The sequence below is a fragment of the Microcebus murinus genome, chromosome 6 (genome assembly GCF_040939455.1).
Source record: "Microcebus murinus isolate Inina chromosome 6, M.murinus_Inina_mat1.0, whole genome shotgun sequence".
NCBI classification, from domain to species: domain Eukaryota; kingdom Metazoa; phylum Chordata; class Mammalia; order Primates; family Cheirogaleidae; genus Microcebus; species Microcebus murinus.
The window spans coordinates 35,559,575-35,582,385 of NC_134109.1; the positions used below are offsets into that span (position 1 = coordinate 35,559,575).

General features: G+C 39.1%; 1 protein-coding gene across 2 annotated transcripts; it reads right to left on the minus strand.

Annotated features, from left to right (window-relative positions):
- Positions 1-1,084: 1,084 nt before the first annotated feature.
- Positions 1,085-22,521, minus strand: CHURC1 (churchill domain containing 1). 2 transcript variants are annotated; one of them, XM_012777738.3, is made up of 5 exons: positions 22,388-22,521; positions 14,073-14,208; positions 11,597-11,670; positions 4,148-4,257; positions 1,085-1,127 (listed from the first exon to the last, which is right to left on the minus strand). In XM_012777738.3, the coding sequence occupies exons 1-4, from the start codon at positions 22,424-22,426 to the stop codon at positions 4,165-4,167; spliced, it is 342 nt and encodes a 113-aa protein (XP_012633192.2). In that variant the 5' UTR covers positions 22,427-22,521; the 3' UTR covers positions 1,085-1,127; positions 4,148-4,164. The 2 variants fall into 2 exon arrangements, with proteins under 2 accessions (XP_012633192.2, XP_020141337.1); XM_020285748.2 differs by having other exon boundaries at positions 11,597-11,667; positions 22,388-22,441.
- Positions 22,522-22,811: the final 290 nt, after the last annotated feature.

The following is a 22,811-nucleotide window of genomic DNA, read 5'->3' on the forward strand; positions in this document are numbered from 1 at the left end:
CTTTTAGCTTTGAGAATTCCAATGCTAACGGGAAAATGTTTTTCATTTAATCACTCTGCTTCCCATTAACCATTTTCTAAGCACTTGCATCATCCTAGATCTTCAGTTGTGCTGTTGTTAAAATGAAGAGAAATGAGAAAGTGTTTCCTTTCCTCTCCTCCTCATCTTTTTTGTCCTACTTTTCATTCTCAGAAGTATTAGTTTATGGTCACAAACAGACAAGGCAAACCTTTAATATAATTACCCACTTTCCTAGATAAACAAATCTTTTAATCAAATTTCCCTAGGGGACTCAGAAATAGGGAGAAGGCTCATTAAAAAGCTCTCCCAGAAGTGCTGAGATAATGCTACTCAATTTAGAGGAGGGACAGAGAGAATCACTAATCTGAGGGCTCTTACAAAAAATATAGCTTGGGGGTAGGGGGTGCTGGCTCCTAGCACTCTGGGAGGTCCAGGCAGGAGGACAGCTTGAGCCCAGGAGTTTGAGGTTGCAGTGAGCTATGATGACGCCACTGCACTCTAGTCCAGATGACAGCGCCCAGAGAGACTCACTCTCAAAAAAACAAAACAAAACAAAAACCCACAAAAAAACAAAAACAAAACCAAATCCTCCAAAAGAACAAAAAAATCAAAATATCACCAGCTCTCTTAACTTCCTTTCTACCCAATCATACTATATCTCACAAATGAAGTGGAACTGAAAGGATTTTTGATACACTGAAAAAAAGAACAGTAAACATATACCTCGTAGTGATAATTCAGAAGTAACAAGCCGTATGTGGTAGTGCCTAAGCTATCTCATATGTCGATTAATTAATATTGGGAAAGCCCAAGACCATCTGAGAAAGAGCTAGCTAAAACAACACAACACCAAATGTAGGCTGAGCTTTTAACTTCAAGAGCCTAACTAGCCAGATCTGTACATCATGGAACGTGTAGAGAAAAAATGAGGTGCCAGAACAAGTCCACATTTCCATCTATACACACAGGAGATTTCTTCTATCTCAGGAAGGGAAGTTAAGAAGAACAATGCTTTTGTCTGATTCCTCTCTACTTGAACAGAAAAATAAGAATTCAGTGGAACTGGGTTCAAGAGGTCTTTATTCTATTAGATCCACAGAAGAATTCTAGAAAACAAAAAAAGAAAGTATCACAAAACAGCATAATATTGGTTTAATAATAATGAAATATGTGGATAGGACCTTATGTTTTAGATTTTGTAATATATAGTCCAAAACAAATAGATAATTATCCATTTTGCAATAGACGAGGACATTGGCAGGGGCATACAAAATCATACTCTTGAGCTTCAAATGACTAAGTTGGAAGCATTAGCAAACTCCAATAAGGGACAATTCAGAGGCTATAATGGGCTTAATGCTGCTATTTAAAGTAATGAAGCATTTTCTCTGCTTTCTGGATTCATTTCACCAAATGATTTCCTCAGCAGGTCAGATATAGATTTGCTGCAAAATGGAAAATATTTTCCAGGAATAAAACAACTATCCCTACGGAGCAGCTGACTTAACTTCTCTGAATAATAAATCTTGATCTGACATGCCTAGATGCCTCAGAGGGCTGTCACTGATATTCTCAACCTCTTCCTAACCTTGCCAGACCCTCACACGTCATGTTTACAATGGAACACTACTATTGAGAGGGAGTCACTACACTAGCTGTGTGACATTGAGCAAGCTATTTCACTTATTTGTGCCTTAGTTTTTTGGGCTCTAAAGCTGGAATAACAACTTCTACCTCATGGAGTTATTAATAAGGATTAAATAAGTGCTTAAAAGGACCTTGGCACATACTAAGTACTCAATAAACCTCAACTTTTATTACTGTTGTTATACAATATTGTATTTGTTATACAAATATAATAGTTGTTATACAATTTGGTATCTACAAAATTTTGCTCATTTTTTTTTCTTATAAGCAAAGTCTTAGTTCAGAATTTCTAAATCTCTTAGCTATGAAGAGGAAACAATTGTTTCTAATGCCTGACCCTTAATATTTCGGTCTCAGAAAGATAAGAATTAACTGAAGCTACCTCAATGTATCTAGTACTTTATATGTTTTCCAAAGTATTTTATATTAATATTAATGCATTTGGATCTCCTACCAATACTATGAAGGAAGTATAATAGCAATTTTTATTATGTCAATTTTATAGAAACAGGACAATCAATTTCAGGGTAATGCTTTGCTTAATGGTTATACTGTTATAAAATGGCAGGGAGGTCTAAATGTCAGAGTTTACAACTCCCAAGCCAGTGCTCACTCAACTATGCAAAGTAAGATATTCTAAGATCCCTTTGGAGAAATTGAAATCATTCTATTCATTCATATTAACTAAAGTCCACACTTCATTCAGATTCCCCTAGTTTCTACCAAATGTCCTTTTTCCAGTACAAGCTCCCATTTAGGATACTACATTACATTTAGTTATCATGTCTCCTTAGGCTCTTCTTGTCTATGATAGTTTTTCAGACTTTCCTTGTTTTTTGATGACCCTGACAGTTTTGAGGAGCCCTGGTCAGATATTTCAGATATTTTGTAGGATGTCCCTCAATTGGAATTTGTTTGATGTTTTTCTCATGATTAGACTGAGGCTATAGGATTTGAGTAGGAAGACCACAGGTAAAGTACCATTCTCATCACATCATATCAAGGGTACATGCCATCAACAGGGCTTACCATTGGATGATGGTTAACACCAAGGATGATGTTAACCTGGATCCATGGCTGAGCTAGTGTTTGTCAGGTTTCTCCACTGTACAGTTACTCTTTTTCCCCCCTTTCCATATTATACTCTTTGCAAGGAAGTCACTACGCAGACCTCACAATTAAGCATCTACAAAAGTTATTTGGAATTCTTCTGCACTAGAGATTTGTCTATCCTCTCCCATTTATTTTTTCATTTATTTATATCAGTATGGACTCACTGATATTTATCATATAGTTTGGATTATAATCCAATACTACTTTATTTTGTTGCTGAAACTGTTCCAGGTTTGGTCACTGGGAGCTCCCTCACTTGGCTCCACCATCTATGTGACATACTCCCAATCACTGTGATTTTTTTAAGTTAGCACTTCATCTTTCTGCAGCACAAGATGCTCCAGGATCATCTTGTATATTTCCTGCCCCAGTGCCAGAAGCAGTCCTATTTCCAAGGAGCCCTGGTTCCTTTTATTGGAAAGCAAGATCAGGGCACTAGGTGTGCTCCTATTCTACTTATTTTCTGGCCACATAACTGCAAACCAGATGCTTCACTCTGGCTACATTGAGGGTTCTGCTTCCAACTTGAGCAGAAAAGCTCAGTTCTAGAGAATAATGATCTCCTAAATTATTTTTTTTTTTTGAGACAGAGTCTCACTCTGTTGCCCAGGCTAGAGTGAGTGCCATGGTGTCAGCCTAGCTCACAGCAACCTTAAACTCCTGGGCTCAAGCAATCCTGCTGCCTCAGCCTCCCAAGTGGTTGAGACTACAGGCATGCACCACCATGCCCAGCTAATTTTTTCTATGTATATTAGTTGGCCAATTAATTTTTTTCTATTTATAGTAGAGATGGGGTCTCGCTCATGCTCAGGCTGGTTTCAAACTCCTGACTTCAAGTGATCTGCCTACCTCGGCCTCCCAGAGTGCTAGGATTACAGACAGGCGTGAGCACTGTGCCCAGCCTCTAAATTACTTTTTTTTTTTTTTTTTTTTTGAGACAGAGTCTCACTTTGTTGCCCAGGCTAGAGTAAGTGCCGTGGCGTCAGCCTGGCTCACAGCAACCTCAATCTCTGGGGCTCAGCGATCCTACTGCCTCAGCCTCCCGAGTAGCTGGGACTACAGGCATGCGCCACCATGCCCGGCTAATTTTTTGTATATATATTTTTAGTTGGTCAATTAATTTATTTCTATTTTTGGTAGAGACGGGGTCTCGCTCAGGCTGGTTTCGAACTCCTGACCTTGAGCAATCCACCCGCCTTGGCCTCCCAAAGTGCTAGGATTACAGGCGTGAGCCACCACGCCCGGCCTAAATTACTTTTTCTTTTAAAGGATAGGTAAGTCTAAGCAGAAAATAATATGCAAAGAATTTTCATTATAAACTAAGTAAGACAAACCATTGGGCTTGCTATATTGTAAACTAACATACCTTAATTACAAGGGTCCTTAGAATAACAGAGTCATTTGTCGGGGGTCATCAGGGAGAATACTGATGGTATCTTCGGCTTTGCCACATAACAGACACAGCATGGTGTACTCCTAGAACAAGACAAAGTGCACAGTTACCTTGAGGAACAGGGAGAAAGATGCTCCATAATTTACTATGTTTAGTAAAGCTGTTCTCTACAAATTGTCATGGACACTCTTTCTGTACATTAGATCAATTTCTTCAATGCTTATCAGTAATGTCTTATGCTTTTTCTGTGTATTCCAGAGCATTTTATTTACACAAATTGAATACATGCTGAGGCTCTATTTATACAAATGTTATCTTGGAAATGCCTGGCTATTTCTTGGACTTAGAAAGCACACATATTTAGCTGAGTGCTGCTACTTAAAGTAATGAAGCAATTTGAGTGTGGGTCCCTGAGGACAAATTGCTGTTCCTAGAGCTGCTCCTTTCTAAGATATTTAATGCAACAGAAATGATTTCTAATATGCAACAGAAATGATTTATTTTTTAAAAAAGGAGAAAATTCCCAAACCATAAAAGCTATTTTTATCTACTCTAGGAAAATAAACAATTATGTTAAGTTCACTAATATGTCATGCCTCATATTTAGAAAGCTAGTTGTCTGGAATTTGATATATTTAAAAAGTTTTATGTTTCTTAGGCTTAGACATTAACAAATGTCCAGACTGGTGACAGAAGGGATTTTATTTTAGGCAAAAATCCTTAGGGCAAGGCCGGGCGCTGTGGCTCACGCCTGTAATCCTAGCTCTTGGGAGGCCGAGGCGGGCGGATTGCTCAAGGTCAGGAGTTCAAAACCAGCCTGAGCGAGACCCCGTCTCTACTATAAATAGAAAGAAATTAATTGGCCAATTGATATATATATATAAAAAAAATTAGCCGGGCATGGTGGCGCATGCCTGTAGTCCCAGCTACCCGGGAGGCTGAGGCAGAAGGATTGCTTGAGCCCAGGAGTTTGAGGTTGCTGTGAGCCAGGCTGACGCCACGGCACTCACTCTAGCCTGGGCAACAAAGCGAGACTCTGTCTCAAAAAAAAAAAAAAAAAAAAAAAAAAAATCCTTAGGGCAAAGTCCTGTTCTTTTTTTACTTAAAAAAAATTTTTTTTAAGTCCTGTTCCTATAGCTGTCCCTTTCTAGAATATTTAATATAGTCATAAACAATAGAGACATATTTCTTTCTTTCTTTTTTTTTTTTTTGAGACAGGGTCTCTCTCTGTTGCCCAGGCTATCGTACAGTGGCATCATCATAGCTTACTGCAACGTCAAACTCCTGGGCTCAAGGGATCCTCCTACCTTGCCCTTCCAAAGTGTGAGGAATACAGGTGTGAGCCACTGTGCCTGGCCTCTTAAACTTTTTGTTTAAAAACCTTTTATCTTCTTTAGGAAAACAAACATTTATGTTAAATCTACTAGTCCTTCCACACCTGTTGTTGAGTTTGCAAACTGTCTGGAAATTGATCAGTCAAGGCAGCTTGTGTTACTCAGGTGTAGACAGTCACTAGAGAAGACAGCGGAGGTAAACAATGACTAGTACAAAGAATCAGAAGCAGGCAGCTAGCTGCCTTTCTATTGCCTATTGGTGAGTTCAGTAGCAGAGTTTAGTTGTGGCAGTGGAAAGATTGTTTCTTAAAGATGGCATTTAATTTCAAAGTCTACTCTACACAAACAGCAGAAATACATGGAGGCTAGAGCTCAGAGAACAAATTCAAGTTTCATGAATTAAAATTAAAAATAAAAATCCAAGCCGGGCGCGGTGGCTCACGCCTGTAATCCTAGCTCTCTGGGAGGCTGAGGCGGGCGGATTGCTCGAGGTCAGGAGTTCGAAACCAGCCTGAGCAAGAGCGAGACCCCGTCTCTACTATAAATACAAAGAAATTAATCAGCCAACTAATATATATACAAAAAATTAGCCGGGCATGGTGGCGCATGCCTGTAGTCCCAGCTACTTGGGAGGCTGAGGCAGAAGGATTGCTTGAGCCAGGCGTTTGAGGTTGCTGTGAGCTAGGCTGATGCCATGGCACTCACTCTAGCCTGGGCAACAAAGTGAGACTCTGTCTCAAAAAAAAATAAAAATAAAAATAAAAATAAAAAAAAAATAAAAATCCACTCTCTTCAAGGTCTTTTACTGCTCTCAAATACTTCTACTGTTTTAACCCACCAGACAGCACTAGTGGGATGGCAACCTCTCACTGTAAATGAAGAAAAAAGTAACAGAGTAATGGCAGGGCGCGGTGGCTCACGCCAGTAATCCTAGCACTCTGGGAGGCCGAGGCAGGAGGATCACTCAAGGTCAGGAGTTCAAAGCCAGCCTGAGCAAGAGCAAGACCCCATCTCTACTAAAAATAGAAAGAAATTAATTGGCCAACTAAAAATATATAGAACAAATTAGCTGGGCATGGTGGCACGTGCCTGTAGTCCCAGCTACTTGGGAGACTGAGGCAGAAGGATTGCTTGAGCCCAGGACTTTGAGGTTGCTGTGAGTTAGGCTGATGCCATGGCACTCTAGCCAGTGCAACAGAGTGAGACTCTGTCTCAAAAAAAAGTAACAGCAACAAAGGGAAAAAGTTTGAAGCCAGACAAATACTGAGTTTTCAAACCAATCTATCCATTGACAAGTTTACACTGAGTGTGCCTATGTGCTCTGCAATGTGCTGGGCGCACTGCCAGATGTGGAGGAAGACAAGGATAAAGTCTGACCTTACAAAACTTATAATCTAACCTGGAATAAAAAATAAAAATAAAACATAATATAATCTGGAAAGATTATTAAATCAGAGAGACTGAATACATCTGGAATCTTTAGTTTATAGGTGGTGTGGAATCCAAATTTCATTGCAAGTCAATTATTTGGAAATTTAAAAGCAGTTTCCCACAAAAGTAATGTTATATATGGTAGTTAGGTTCTCAGGAAACTCCACAAGTCTTTTAAATTTATATTATACAAGTACTATGGAATTTAACCATATATAGCAGGGCTTCTGTGGGAAAATATGTCTAGAATTCTAACTTGGGATGCCAGGAACACATCTTCTCGTGTTGCCAGGAATATGGAAGAATTGGACACCTTTTATCAAAACCATCCAAGTAGGAGCGGGAGGATCGCTTGAGCTCAGGAGTTCGAGACCAGCCTGAGCAAGAGCAAGACCCCCGTCTCTAAAAAAGAAAAAACCATCCAAGTAGGGAGAATAATTCCCCCCAGTGATTCATGGGGACCCTCAAAGACTCCATCTGGATGGGGCCCAGGGGAAGAGATTTGTAAGGAAAGGCGGTGTGGGTAGAATAACCTTTGGGTAAGACCAGATCCTTTGTTTCATTGTGAGGGTCTCTTACCCCTTTTCCTCCCTATTAATTCTGACTCCAATTCCTCTCCATCCCTGGCCCACAGAGGAATAGAAAGTAGTCTTAAAGTTTCCCTCTTGCTTCCCAAGGTAAACACACGGTCCATTTAAGAGCTTTTGCTAGGGGGATTTAAAAAACTAAAGAATACCTATAATTATTTATAATGTATTTTCCATTTAAACTGCACCACTGTCTCCACATTCCCATCTAGCCTTACCATCAGAAAATCCTACCTTGTTCAATAATGACATTATGGTTGCTTTAAAAGCAGAAGCCTTATCTTTTGGAGTTGCATAATGAAATATTTACAGAGGTAGTGATATATTTGGAATTTGCTTTGAAACAATCTTGTGGGCAGATGTGGGAATGGTAAAATATAAATAAAGAAACTTGAAGCCAGGGAGTGGAGGTTAGTACACTATTCTGCCCACTTCTGGTTATGTCTAAGTTTCCCATGAGACGTTTAAAATAAAATGAAAGTGGTGGTGAGGAACCCCACCTTGAACTTGAACTACTGCCAGATTGGATGGAGGCTGGGATAGGCTCCCCATAAGTCATGGCAGCTGAGAATGAAGAGTTCTTGTGGTCATCAGGCTGAGGAGAAAGTTCCCAAGTGGCTATTCACTAGAGTCAGGGCCTGACAAAGGTACAATAAAAGTTCAGAAAAGGGAGAAGCAGCAAGGGCTGGACTATGAAGAGCAAGGAGACAGAATTTTAATTTCTCTAAGAATAGGTAAGATTTACTTGGCTTGAAGGTGGAGAAAAGGACAATTCAAATCAAGGGAGAGGAATGAATAAGGATGGCAATATGGAAAAGAGCAGCATATTGCATATGGAATAAAAGGGAAATGAAGCTGCACTGGGAGGTTTGTTAGCAGGGGAGTGCGGGATGACATGTTCAAGGAAGATAGATGAACATGGAGTGTGGACTACAGTTCGGGGGATCCTGCAGTAGTTTTGGCTTGAATGGGTGTGGTCCATGACATGAGGTATGGTAGCACAGCTGGAAAAAGGCAAGAGAAATAAAGGAAAAAAGGAAGGCAGGTGGAAGGATAGGGCCAGAGAAGGAAACGTAAAAGGTGTCTAACAGGTCTCAACCTGAGTGCATGTGTACTCACTATATGAGGGAGCACAGAGTAGGTTCCAGACCACAGACCAAAGCTCAGGGGTGTCAGGGAAAACAGGAAAGGAAATTAAAGCAAAGGAGAAGTTAAAATGATTTTAAAAGGAAAAAAGTCAAGCACTATGGATAAGGGTAGAAATGCTTCAAATAAATAAATAAATAAATAACAGTTAACAAAACCAGACCCAGAAGAGATTTTAAGAAAAGAGAACTGAGGCAAAGTCACAGGATTTGGTTAGATTATAGGAAACCGACAGCAGAACAGTTTTAGATTCAGTACAGTGAAAATGAAAGCCAGTTTGTAGGTATTGAAGAGGAGCATAGGGAAATAAGGGAAATAGGTTCAGACTGATTCAAGTAAAGAAGCAAAAGGAAGGAAAGCGATGATTATAGGATGAATCAAAGAGTTTTAATTTTTTTTTTTTTTTGAGACAGAGTCTCGCTTTGTTGTCCAGGCTAGAGTGAGTGCCGTGGCGTCAGCCTAGCTCACAGCAACCTCAAACTCCTGGGCTCGAGTGATCCTTCTGCCTCAGCCTCCCGAGTAGCTGGGACTACAGGCATGCGCCACTATGCCCGGCTAATTTTTTATATATATATCAGTTGGCCAATTAATTTCTTTCTATTTATAGTAGAGACGGGGTCTCGCTCTTGCTCAGGCTGGTTTTGAACTCCTGACCTTGAGCAATCCGCCTGCCTCGGCCTCCCAAGAGCTAGGATTACAGGCGTGAGCCACAGCGCCCGGCCTTAATTTATTTTTAACAAATAAAGAAGGGCTAAGTATGTTTAATGTAAAAAAATTTTTTTAACCCCATGGATTTATTTTTTTTAAAAGATGACACTAGAAAGAGAAGGTAACATGAGATGCCAAAGGAAATACATAGGGGTAGCACTGGAGAGGAATAAATGAAAATGTTCCCCTATAATAGGAGGGAAGAGAGAGAGTGTGGAGTTGGGACAATGCTACATGTGCTGTATGTAGGGAAGAGTAGTGGGAAATAAGAAAAAGGGAAGCTGGGCCAGACCAGTGAGAATCCTGGAACGAGGAGCTTGGATATTGTACTGTAGCTAAAGGTGTGCTATGGAAAGGCCAATGAGATGGCTGGCAAACATCACTTTAAGAAAAATAATCTGATGTAATCTGATGGCAAAGTCCAGAAAATGTGTTGGTGGGGGGAGTAGATGCTGGAGTAGAGAAGACAAGGTAGAGTCCAGTTTAAGAGTCTTTTCAAGAAAATATCATAGTCTCTAGGAATCATGACTACAAGCCATCTTTCTTTACCTTCTTCTTCCCACTCCAGAGTAATTTGAAAATGGTTGCATTTGATCACAAAGGAAAAATGAGCTAGACTTCAGTCTCATGGCAGTGATTTACAATGGCTTGGTTAGGACATAAACAACCATCACGATACTCATTTAGGGGCTCTAAAAAGCTCACGTGAGCTTCAGGAAGGACTTGAAAATAGTTATAGGCATTCTTTTCCTCCCATACAAAAAATAGAGCTGTTTTGAATTAAGCCCATTCATTCCCCAAAATATCAATTTTTTCCTAAGTTACACATATCATATAAATATTTTCCAAGGCATAATGTTTGGATGCTGAGGAGATATAATGAAGATGTTGTTTAGATTAACCACAACATATCAGATCAGATCAGGTGACTAAGCACTTTTTTCCACACTAAAATAAGAATGAAGATGATGGGTTATACTATTTTATGATTCTGTTATGAAAGATTTTTTTCTAATTAAAGTACTTTCCAAATTTGAAGGACTTAAAAAAATTCCCTTCTCTGTTAAAAGTTCTACCCTGATGGCTGGGCACGGTGGTTCACTCCTATAATCCTAGCACTCTGGGAGGCCGAGGCCAGCAGATCATTTGAGCTCAGGAGTTCGAGACCAGCCTGAGCAAGAGCAAGAGCAAGATCCCGTCTCTACTAAAAATAGAAAGAAATTAATTGGCCAACTAAAAATATATAGAAAATATTAGCTGGCCATGGTGGCGCATGCCTGTAGTCCCAGCTACTTGGGAGGCTGAGGCAGAAGGATTGCTTGAGCCCACGACTTAGAGGTTGCTGTGAGCTAGGCTGATGCCATGGCACTCTAGCCAGAGCAACAGAGTGAGACTCTGTCTCAAAAAATAAAAAAGTTCTACCCTGATATTTATATTCCATGGGTGAACATGTAGTTCATACAAAACAAGTTACAGAGTTTGAAGACTTGAAAACACAGGCAGTGAGGGGCAGACACGGGTTCCAGTTTGTGCTTGGCTCTTGCGCCCACTGTCCAGCTTCTCTTCCTGACCATCAGACTTGTGAGTCTTCAGCAACTCGGGGCTTACACCAACCTCCCATGGAATTCTCCACATGTTCTCAAAATTGTCAAAGGACTAATTCTTATAATATATCCCCTAATCTCTAGCTTCATAGTGGTTCAGCTTTTGACCTCCAACCTTGATATACCCATGTTGTAATTTTGCTTAACAAATAATATTAAAATGTCTTATTGCAATTGAGACTACAGAGTTGTTCAACTCTATATGCTAACTAGGGAAAACAAATATACTCTCCTTATCACAATTTCCACGCGAAGGAAATTGGCAGTGGACAGGCCATCACTTAAAGACAATGGAGCAATCACATAAGTGAGCAGTGAAAAAAGCAGCACAATAGTAATTTCACAAGAAGCCATAATGTGCTACATTTTATAAACAAAAAAGACAGGACTGAGATATCATTTGTAAAGCACACACATTGTGACTCTTGTGAAAAGAGGTTTATATGGATCCACCCACATCTGAAGTCTGTCTTTCAACTTGTACAGGTAGAAGAGAGGGATGGTCTCCTTTCATATATGCTTGCACTTCATTTATAAAAACTATATCTAGATTTTCAAGGGTACTTTTCTTATCCCCCTCCCCCCATAACATACCCATATTTATACATTTACCTGAAATTCATCCATGATACTGAAGGTATACTCATGCCTGGCTATTACATGATGACAGTTCTTACACAGATCTGCTGAAACAAAGTGAGACTTTCATAATTAAGTCTTGGAAAGTTTCTTCAAACAGTAAAATTTCTATTTTCAGCATGATATTCCCTAAAAAGATCTTAACTTTGTCATATTTAACATAGCAGGAAACCCATTATAATATTTACCTTGATAAAAAAAAAATCCTGTATCTGTTATATAGCTGCAGTCCCCAAACCCCCATCTGTGGACCAGTTTGTGATCTGTTAGCAACTGGGCTGCACAGCAGGAGGTGAGCAGCAGGCATGAGCAAGCAAAGCTTCATCTGTATTTACAGCCGATCCCCATTGCTTGCATCACAGCCTGAGCTCTGCCTCCTGAGCTCTGCCTCCTGTCAGATCAGCAGCGCCATAAACTACACATGCAAAAATCTAGGTTGAGTGCTCCTTATGAGAATCTAATGCCTGATGATCTGAGGTGGAGCTGAGGAAGTGATGCTAACACTAGGGAGCAGCTGCAAATACAGATTATCATTAGCAGAGAGGTCTGTACAATTATTTTATTATATATTACAATGTATTAATAACAGAAATAAAGTGCATAATAAATATAATGCACATGAATCATTCTGAAACTATCCCCCTTCCCTGCTGTCCGTGGAAAAATTTCTTCCATGAAAATGGTCCCTGGTGCCAAAAAGGTTGGGGACCACTATTATATAGCAATACTAAATAATTAAGGGTCTAAACTCTGAGATTGAATGTGTATATATTAATTCCCAATGAAAGCTTTCTGAGGTAATCAATTAACAAATACATAAGTGTGTTTCTTAAACACACTAGCTAGACCCATTTAACTATGTAAAAGCTTTTATTCTCAGGAATGATAGAAACTGTGCTACTATAAACAACCACTGTCTCAAAAACAATGAGGTAGATACTATCACTATCACCTTTTTAGGGATAAGGAAACAAAGGTACACTGTGGTTAAGTAACCAGGAAGACTACCAAGTTAAGAAGTGTTGGAACCCGAATTCAAACCCAAGTAGTCTGGCTCTAGTCCCTTGCTCTTAACAACTATGCCCCATTGCTTGGAACAAAATACAGTTTAAAGGAAGCATAGGCTAAAAAGAAGAAAAAGATTCTTCCAATTTAAAACATTTTCAGGCTGGACGTGGTGGCTCACACCTGTAATCCTAGCACTCTGGGAGGCTAGGATCATTTGAGCTCAGGAGTTCGAGACCAGACTGAGCAAGAACGAGACCTCATCTCCATTTAAAAAAAGAAATTAGCTGGACAACTAAAAATATATATCTAAAAAATTAGCCGGACATGTGGCACATGCCTGTAGTCCCAGCTACTTGGGAGGCTGAGGCAGTAGGATTACTTGAGCCCATGAGTTTGAGGTTGCTGTGAGCTAGGCTTACGCCATGGCACTCTAGCCAGGGCAAGTGTGAGACTCTGTCTCAAAAAAAAAAAATAATAAAATAACCCCACACATTTTCAATTGTCTGACTCTATTCTAAAGGCTTTGTGCCTTTCATACCCTTCTTTCAAAATATCATTATCTGCACATTTATTTCTCATTTATTCAGAACATACCCAAGAACCAGGAGGCAAGAAAAAAAGGATATGAATAGTTTAAATATTTGTCACAATAGGTGGACACTGAAGAGTATATATACTTAATTTACTCATAGAAATTCTTAGTGCCAACTTCAGAACTGATTTATTTTTATTAACACAGTTCATCTATTTGGTGTTCCCGTATTGAGGACAAGGAGCACCATATGAAGGTAGCTTATAGAAGCAAAACTAAGAAGCAACAGACTGACAGTGAGAGAGACAAAAAAAAAGCTACAAAAATAGAAACAAAACTGACAAAAACATAGCATCCCAAGGTCATTTAGTATAGGGGCAAAAAGCCCTAAACACATTAATAGCTGTTGGAGGACATCACTGTATTAAAATATAGTACATAATACCTTAACTTTGCAACAAAAATAAATAAATAAATAAAATAAAATAAAATATAGTACAAAGTGAAAACTCACATGGACAACCCTAAGGTAATAATAATAAAAAATAAAAGTTTCTATATCTTGTTCAAAGTAGCATAAAGGCTTTAAAAATATGTCCCTGAAAAACAATTTTTTTTTCTCTATGAATCTAATTTCTGCATTGAGCTGAAAAACAATTTAATAAAAAAAAAAATCAGTGCCTGAAGCACACAAGCTTTATGCAAAATACATTTATGTAGAATATCTGGTGATGCTAGATAAATGAGGTATTAATTATACCTTCCTCTTTAAAACCTAACTGGTAACTATTTGTTGCAATACAACATTAAAATAGACCTCAGAATATTTTACACAACATATCAACTTCCAAAAACTGATACCTGCTAACAGACTCGTGTTAAAAAAAAAAAAAAAAAAAGTCTACTTACGATCATAGGTTACTATTTCTTCTCCATCTTCTTCTTTTGAGGATTTGTTTGTGATCAGCATAAAATCCCGCTTACTGCACACTGCACAGCCTGTAAAGTTCAGCAAGAAAGATCCATTCTCTAGGCAGGTGTTGCCCTAAAATATTAGAATTAGGAATTTAATTTCTTTATATTCCAAAATCTTTAGTGAAAATGATTCATAGACTCTAAAGGCAAAAAAAAAAAAAAAGGCCAGAACGTACTTGCTATAATAGAAGACTATACCAAATAATTTTTGAAATTACTAGCTTTCCTAAAGAACTGTTATTCATGTTAAATAAAATTAAAGCACAATATTAGATCCTTAAGTCTCTGAGGGCTGCAACTATGTTTAACAAGGAGGACTAAATGCAAAAACATACTTAGGGCCGGGCGTGGTGGCTCACGCCTGTAATCCTAGCACTCTGGGAGGCCGAGGCGGGCGGATTGCTCGAGGTCAGGAGTTCGAAACCAGCCTGAGCAAGACCCCGTCTCTACTAAAAATAGAAATAAATTAATTGACCAACTAAAAAATATATATACAAAAAATTAGCCGGGCAGCATGCCTGTAGTCCCAGCTACTTGGGAGGCTGAGGCAGGAGGATCACTTGAGCCAGGAGATTGAGGTTGCTGTGAGCTAGGCTGACGCCACGGCACTCACTCTAGCCTGGGCAACAAAGTGAGACTCTGTCTCAAAAACAAAACAAAACAAAACAAAACATATTTAGGAACAACTTAAGGAAATCTTAAGAATATAAAATATGAAAATGAAAAATTTAGTAGCCAATAATATTAAAGGAGGTATATCAAAACTAGAATTAAAATTCAATCAAAATTGAAACATTGAGCCAATGGTAAAGAAGATCTCATACACTGTGATGTTCAGTTGATTGTTGAAATAGCTTTCTGTCACGCTTTGATCATACCACAAAATAAACAACAACAAAAAATAAATTCAGCTCTACAGATGTTAGTCCTTAAGGATATGTGTGATTCAGGTAGAGAAGGTTAACTTTTTCAATAAATCAGATTGATACAATGGTATTCAAGAAAGAAAGGGTTTGCATATCACTAAGAAACTGCAGATAACTTATGCTCCTGCATCAAGGGAAGTCTTTGCTAAAGGCTTCTAATAATTGCTAAGAATTAAAAGTCATTTTACAAATAATCTAGCCCAACTCCATTTCTGAGCAACAAACTTAAAAAGTATTTTAAAATAGTTAATCAATGTGACTAAAAATAATTCAAATCAACATTTCTCCAACATCTATGTGTCTCATACTGTGCAAAGCACAGTCGATGATTCAAGGATGAGCCAAATATGTTTCTACCTTCAGGGAGTTTAAGAAGTATCAGGAGAATTAAGAATCACTTTAAATGATACCACAGTCTCGCTTTGTTGCCTAGGCTAGAGTGAGTGCCATGGCGTCAGCCTAGCTCACAGCAACCTCAAACTCCTGGGCTCAAGCGATCCTTCTGTCTCAGCCTCCCAAGTAGCTGGGACTACAGGCATGAGCCACCATGCCCGGCTAAGTTTTTCTATATATATTAGTTGGCCAATTAGTTTCTTTCTATTTATAGTAGAGACGGGGTCTCGCTCTTGCTCAGGCTAGTTTCGAACTCCCGACCTCGAGCAATCCACCCGCCTCGGCCTCCCAGAGAGCTAGGATTACAGGCGTAAGCCACCGCGCCCAGCAATCTCTCCCTTCTGAGTGGCTTCTTAGTTCTACGTATTAAAGACAGTAACTCTGGTGACAGAAATCAAGATTTTACTATACAGAGTTATATATTAAATCACAGGCACATTGATTTAACTACAAAAGGGAAAAAAGCCTTGGAATTAAAGTATACATTTCCAGCTATTAAGAACAAATGCTTTAATTTTAAAATAAAATAAAATTTACTGAGATATAATTTACATATAATAAAATTCACACATTGTAAGGGTACAAGAGAATGACTTAACCAAGGTTTATACCCATGAAACCACTACGCCAATCAAGGTACACAAAAATTCTATCTCTCCAGGAAGTTCTTTCATGCTTTGTAGTCTATCTCTAATCTCCATCCCATTCCAGACACCCACTGATCTGATTTCTTTCTCTATACATTAGTCTTGAATGGTTTATATAAACAGAATCAGTGTTTTACATTCAGGCTTCTTTTGCTCAACATAAGGTCCATGTTGATCACCTGTTTTTCTATGTACTGGTAGTTCGTTGTTTTTTATTGCCAACTAATGTTCCCCGTAGGATTCACCTGTTGACGAACATTTGGGTTGATCCAGTTTGGGGCTATTATGAATAAAGAAGCAATGAAGATTCATGTACAAGTCTTGTGTGGGCATAAGTCTTCCTTTATCTTGGGTAAATAGAAGTATAATTGCTGAGTAATATGGTAAAAATATGGTATAATTAACTTTATAAGAAAACTGCCAAATGGTTTTCCAAAGCTTTCTATTTTATATTCTTGCCAGCAATATGTGAGTTCCAATTGCTCCACATTCTCACTGATACTAGCTATTGCCTTTTTTAATTTTAGTCACTATAATGATGTTTTATCTCATTATAGTAAGTGGTATCTCACTGCAGTTTTAATTTTTCATTTCCCTAATGACTAATGACATTGAGCATCTTCTCAAGGTGCCTATTCATTTATTTTCTTTTGCAAAACGTCTATTCAAGTCTTTTGTCTTTTTTTTGAAAGTTAGGTTGTTTATTTTTTTTATTGAGTTGTAAGAGTTCTTTAGATATCTTGGATACAAGTCCTTTGCCAAATATATGTATTATAAATATTTTCTCCTTGTCACTGGTTTGCCTTTTTTTTAATGGTGTCTTTTTTTTTTTTTTTTTGAGACACAGTTTCACTCTGTTGCCTGGGCCAGTGTGCTGTGGCATCAGCCTAGCTCACAGCAACCTCAAACTCCTGGACTCAGCCTCCCAAGCAGCTGGGATTACAGACATGTGCCACCATGCCTGGCTAATTTTTTCTATATATTTTAGTTGGCCAATTAATTTCTTTCTGTTTAGTAGAGATGGGATCTCCCTCTTGCTCAAGCTGGTTTCGAACTCCTGAGCTCAAACGATCCGCCCACCTTGGCCTCCCAGAGTGCTAGGATTACAGGTGTGAGCCACTGCGCCCGGCCTCAACATTTTTTCATTTATGATTTATGCATTTTTTTCTCCTAAGACATTTCTGCCTACTCCAAGGTTGCAAAACTCTTATGTTTTTTCTAGAAATTTTATAATTTTATCTTGTAGGTTTAGTTTTATGATCCACTCTGAAAAAAGTTTTACATATGATATAAAGTAAGGATCAAGGTTTATTTAGTTCCATATGGCTATCTAGTTGTTCTGGAAACACTGGTTGAAAAGACCGTCTTTTCCTCATTTAATTATAATAGTGTCTTTGTGGAAAAATCAATGACCATATACATGTGGGTCTGCTTTGACTATTCTGTTCCCTTATGTAAACATATTTGTACTAATATTATACTCTCTTGATTACTGCAGCTTTATAGTAACTCTTTAAATCAGGTAGTTTATATCCTATAACCTGGCTATTCTTAAGTTCTTTTCAATCAGCTTATAAACTTTTACAAAAAAGTCTGCTGAGGTTTGAAGTGGTACTGCCTTGAACCTAAAAAGCTGATTGCCAAAGACTCCAAGAAATTAAGGAAAGCAGAACAGTCTTAAAAGAAAAAAGATTCAAATGCCAATTTCAAATAAATAGCACTCTCAACTGGACTGTACCCATAAACACAGGTGCTTTGCACAATGTGGCTTAACCTAAGGAAACACTGATAGAAGAGAAAAGAAAGACCTGTTATCTGGTCATGTGGTAAGTAAATAAATACCTGAAATGGCAAAATGCAAGCCCAGCACATAAGAAACTGACAGGATTTTCTCTAAGAGCCCTGGTCATTTGAAAGCAGCGAGGGTAACCTTCATCAGTGAGGCATTGCTCTTTTATTAGATGAGGCAAGACTATTAACAACCAAATTTGGGAAGGTAAACTAATGTACACAATATTCAGGGAAGCTTTTGAGGCTCCCATAATAAGAGGAAAAAGAAGAATATAATCCAAATCAACTCCACAATAATTATAGTAAACCATAACAGTTTCAAGAAAGGAAAAAGTTAAGCGCCCATAGAAAATGTGATTCCAATAAATCCTGGTGGATTATTTGTAAAGGTATGAAGTATGCAAGAAGAAATGGCTAAAAACTATGATGATATATATGACAGTATATTATAAAATCTACTGAGAAATCTGTAATTTTTTTTTTTTTTTTTTTGAGACAGAGTCTCACTCTGTTGCCCAGGCTAGAGTGAGTGCCGTGGAGTCAGCCTAGCTCACAGCAACCTCAAACTCCTGGGCTCAAGCGATCCTCCTGCCTCAGCCTCCCGAGTAGCTGGGATTACAGGCATGTGCCACCATGCCCGGCTAATTTTTTTTATATATAAATATATTAGTTAGCCAATTAATTTCTATTTTTATAGTAGAGACGGGGTCTCACTCAGGCTGGTTTTGAACTCCTGACCTTGAGCAATCCACCTGCCTCAGCCTCCCAGAGTTCTAGGATTACAGGCGTGAGCCACCGCGCCCGGTTTGTAATTGTTTTGACAAGGATTGGACTAATTTGCTTTACCTAGAAAACTATTATTTCAGATGGTACAAGTTAACAGTTAATGTACATATGAGTATAATGTATATGTTTAACCAGGTAATGTTTAAAATTAAAAATGGAGAATATGGTTTTTAATGAACCAACTTTTGGTTTCATTGATTTTCTCTATTGTTTTTATATTCTCTATGTCATTAATTTCTACTATAATTATTAGTATTTCCTTCCTTCTGCTTGCTTTGGGTTTAGTTTGCTTGTTTTTCTACTGTCTTAAGCACAAGGTTAGGTTATTGATTCAAGATTTTTTATTTATTTTTATTTTTTTGAGACAGAGCCTCACTCTGTGGCCCTGAGTAGAATGCAGTGTGTCATCACTGCAAGCTCAAACTCCTGGGCTTAAGTTCCTCTTGCCTCAGCCTCCCAAGTCGCTGGGACTACAGGCATGTACCACCATGCCCAGCTAATTTTCTCTCTATATGTATCTTTTAGTTGTCCAGCTAATTTCTATTTTTTTTTTTTTTTAGTAGAGACGGGGTCTTGCTCTTGCTCAGGTTGGTCTGGAACTCCTGACCTTGAGCGATCCACCTGCCTCGGCATCCCAGAGTGCTAGGATTATAGGTGTGAGCCACTGAGCCTGGCCCCATTAATTATTTTAAAATCTGCCTTCTGAAAATTCCAAAGAAAAGTTTAATTCTTCCTTATGACAGAAAAGTATCTCTGAAAGACACTTTCCTGGTTTTTCAATCACCTCAATCCTTTACTCTTCTTTCTTATACTTTTATTTATTTCCTATGTTACTTTAGTCTTTGAAGCTCAATCTTTAATTCTTTATCTTCTTTTCCTCAGAGAACAAATCCTGTTTTGACACCTTTATTTGGTAGACTCATCTATCTACGCAGGTGTACCCAAACTGCAATCGTATATCTTCACTTGACTCCTCAGATAATACACTTTCAACCTCAAATGAAGCATGATAAAAACAATTTGACCATCCCCCCCCCATTCCTTTTTGGTTTTTCTCCCATATGCCTCCAATTTCTGTAATGATAGTTCCAATTTTCCAGTTGCCTAGATTGAAAACCTTGAGATCATGTATAGCTCATCCCTTTTTCCCTCCTACATTAAATTGACTGAGTCCTGTTAATTCTTTTTTTGAAAAAAGATCTTCATTATCTTTTTTTTTTTTTTTTTTTTTTTTTTTTTTGAGACAGAGTCTCGCTTTGTTGCCCAGGCTAGAGTGAGTGCCATGGCGTCAGCCTAGCTCACAGCAACCTCAAACTCCTGGGCTCCAGCGATCCTTCTGCCTCAGCCTCCCGAGTAGCTGGGACTACAGGCATGCGCCACCATGCGCGGCTAATTTTTTATATATATATATCAGTTGGCCAGTTAATTTCTTTCTATTTATAGTAGAGACGGGGTCTCGCTCTTGCTCAGGCTGGTTTTGAACTCCTGACCTTGAGCAATCCGCCCGCCTCGGCCTCCCAAGAGCTAGGATTACAGGCGTGAGCCACCGCGCCCGGCCCTATCTTCATTATCTTATGCCTACAATGCTGTTGCCATGGCTCTGCCAAATGCCATGGGATTATCCTTTTACACTCCTCCCACCCCATCATTCCAACATACAGCCATTAAGATTCATTTTCCTAAATAACAGATTTCAGAAACATTTCCCTATTAAAAATTATTTTGATGGTTGCCCAATGCCTAAAATGTAAAATCTAAACTTCTCAATATGACTTTTAAGTCTTTCAGTTAGGTCTACTCTTAAGAATCCAACCTAATCTTTGTAATATTCTCTACTGCAAACTTCTCCCTCATGGTCCCTGTAATGTGCAATGTTACTGGTTTCATAAAAATCTTTTTAAACTTTAAAAATGTGTGAAATAGAACACAATAAACTACATGAACATAAATGTACAGAATAATGAAGAATTAAGTGAACACCCAAATCAAGAAATAAAATACTGCTTGCACCCAGGTAGACTTCTCTTCATATGACCCATCTAGATCATAACTTTATACCCTAGCAGTGATCATTATCCCCACTTTACGGTAATAGAATGTTTTCTTGATAGTTTTCCCACCAGGTACATCCTTAAATAATATAATTTAGTTTGCCTGTTTTTGAATTATACTTTATGTGTTTGCTCATCAACAATGTATTTCTAAGACTTCTTCAGGTTGCTGCATGTAATTCTGGTTTATTTTCATTACTCTAGTTCAGGGTTTCTCAACCTTGGCGCTATTGACATTGGGATGAATAATACTTTGTTGTGGTGGCTGTCCTGTGTATTGTAGGACGTTTAGCAGCATCCTTGGCTCCACCCATTAAATGTTAGTAGTGCCCCCTCCCCTTTATGACAACCAAAAATGTCTCCAGACATTGCCAAATGTCCCCTGGGAGGCCAAATCAGTCCTGGTGAGAACACTGCTCTAATTCCTTCCATTACTCATCCATTTATGGTGTGTCACTCTATATCGGTTACTTTTCCAGTCTACTACTACAAAAATAATGCTGTTATGAACATTCTTATACAGGTCTCCAAGAGCATATGCACATGCATTTTGCTAGAATGGGAATTGCTGGGTCATTTCAGTGTGCATATCTTTAACTTGACTTGATAATGCTAAACTTTTTTTCCAAAGTGGTTGTACCATATGAGAATTCACACTATTATATATCCTTCTCAAAAGACTAAGTATTACTCATAAAATATTGAAACATAAGCGACTATGGAGATTTTCTACCTCCCAATCAATGCACGAATTCTGTTCTTGTTATTTTCCCTCAGCCTCCAGCTCCTCCTTTCCTTCTTTTCTACCCTAATCACAACTATTCTTCAAGCTCCAACTGACGTCCACCTTTTGGAGGGAGAACAAAATTATCCCCGTTGCTCTCCCCTTTCTCTAAACCTGAATAGCATTATGGACTGTGCGAGTCATTTTTTGTTAATCACATAAGCCCCCAAACTGTAAACTCTTAGGCAGCACAAAAGCTTCTTATTTCTTCTTTGAAATAAAGAATCCCTTTCTGGCCTAGCAAAGTAATCTAGCTATATACACATAAATATTCAACAAGTACACCTTGAATGAATGAGAACAGACAAGCTTCATAATCTCCTGAGTCTGAGAGGAATAGAGATTTGAAAGTAACAGCCAGGAAACCTGAATTCTAGTCCTGGCTCTCATTCACACTAACTAGAATGTGAACTTGAGCAAGTGATTTCCCCTCTCTAGACATCTGTCTTCATCTGCCAAAATGGGTTAGAACAGACGACCTCAGAGGTCCCTTCCAGCGATATAATTCGGTAAGAAAATTCAACTTCAAATCGAGCTTGAGGGTGAGACCGGCAGTACGGGTGGGGGAGCCCCTCGGGTGTCGACCGGGGTCGTAGTGGTGGTGGGGTTTCCTCTGTTGTCCCCTGGAGCCCAGGAGAATGAGCATGATGGCTGATGTCAGCCGCCAGGGCGGGGACGAGTGAGCACGGACGGCCACAGGCCATCCCTGGTGACAAGTGCCTAAATACAGATACCGGGTCACTAGAAAGGGTAGTGCGGCCGAGTCCGCCCAGCGCACGGGCGCTCGGGTAAGGCTGGCCAGGGGTATGAGAAGCCTCAAGGGCTGGCGTGGGCCAAAGGAGCGGGAGGCTGTCGGCGACCACTCGCTCACCCGGTTGGGATATTCCTTCTCCACACAGTCACCACACATCGCGACGCTGTTAACAGGGAACGATGTTCACCGCTTCCGGGAAGACGAAATCTCGCGAGAGCTAAGAGAAAGTTGCCGCATGCGCCCCAAGTATTCAACGCTGGGTATTTGGTCTTTGGAACCTAGTCGAAGTCTCCGCCCCTTAGCAACTGTTGTTAGGGCATGGCACAGTCTCCGCGGCAACATCCGTAGGCGAAGAGTATGGAAACTTTCCGAGAAAGAGGAAGGAACGGTAGACTGGCAGATGAGGCCGGAAGGGAAAGTGGATCTTGGACTGAGCAAAGGTCTCACAGGCGCCTTCCTGAGCTTAGGCTGACAGAAAGGCTTACTCCATAAAGAAAACTGAAAAGTCCACACTTTAAATACTGTTCTGCGCTCTGGGAGG

What these genes read in the sequence shown, in the direction of transcription:
- CHURC1 (XM_012777738.3), bottom strand. Translation starts at nt 22,426, where the DNA reads ATGTGTGGTGACTGTGTGGAGAAGGAATATCCCAACCGG. An exon ending in AGAAGGAATATCCCAACCGG is followed by an intron (nt 14,209 to 22,387) that starts GTGAGCGAGTGG and finishes CTAATATTTTAG; the next exon opens with GGCAACACCTGCCTAGAGAA. An exon ending in GTATCATGGATGAATTTCAG is followed by an intron (nt 4,258 to 11,596) that starts GTAAATGTATAA and finishes GTCTTGTTCTAG; the next exon opens with GAGTACACCATGCTGTGTCT.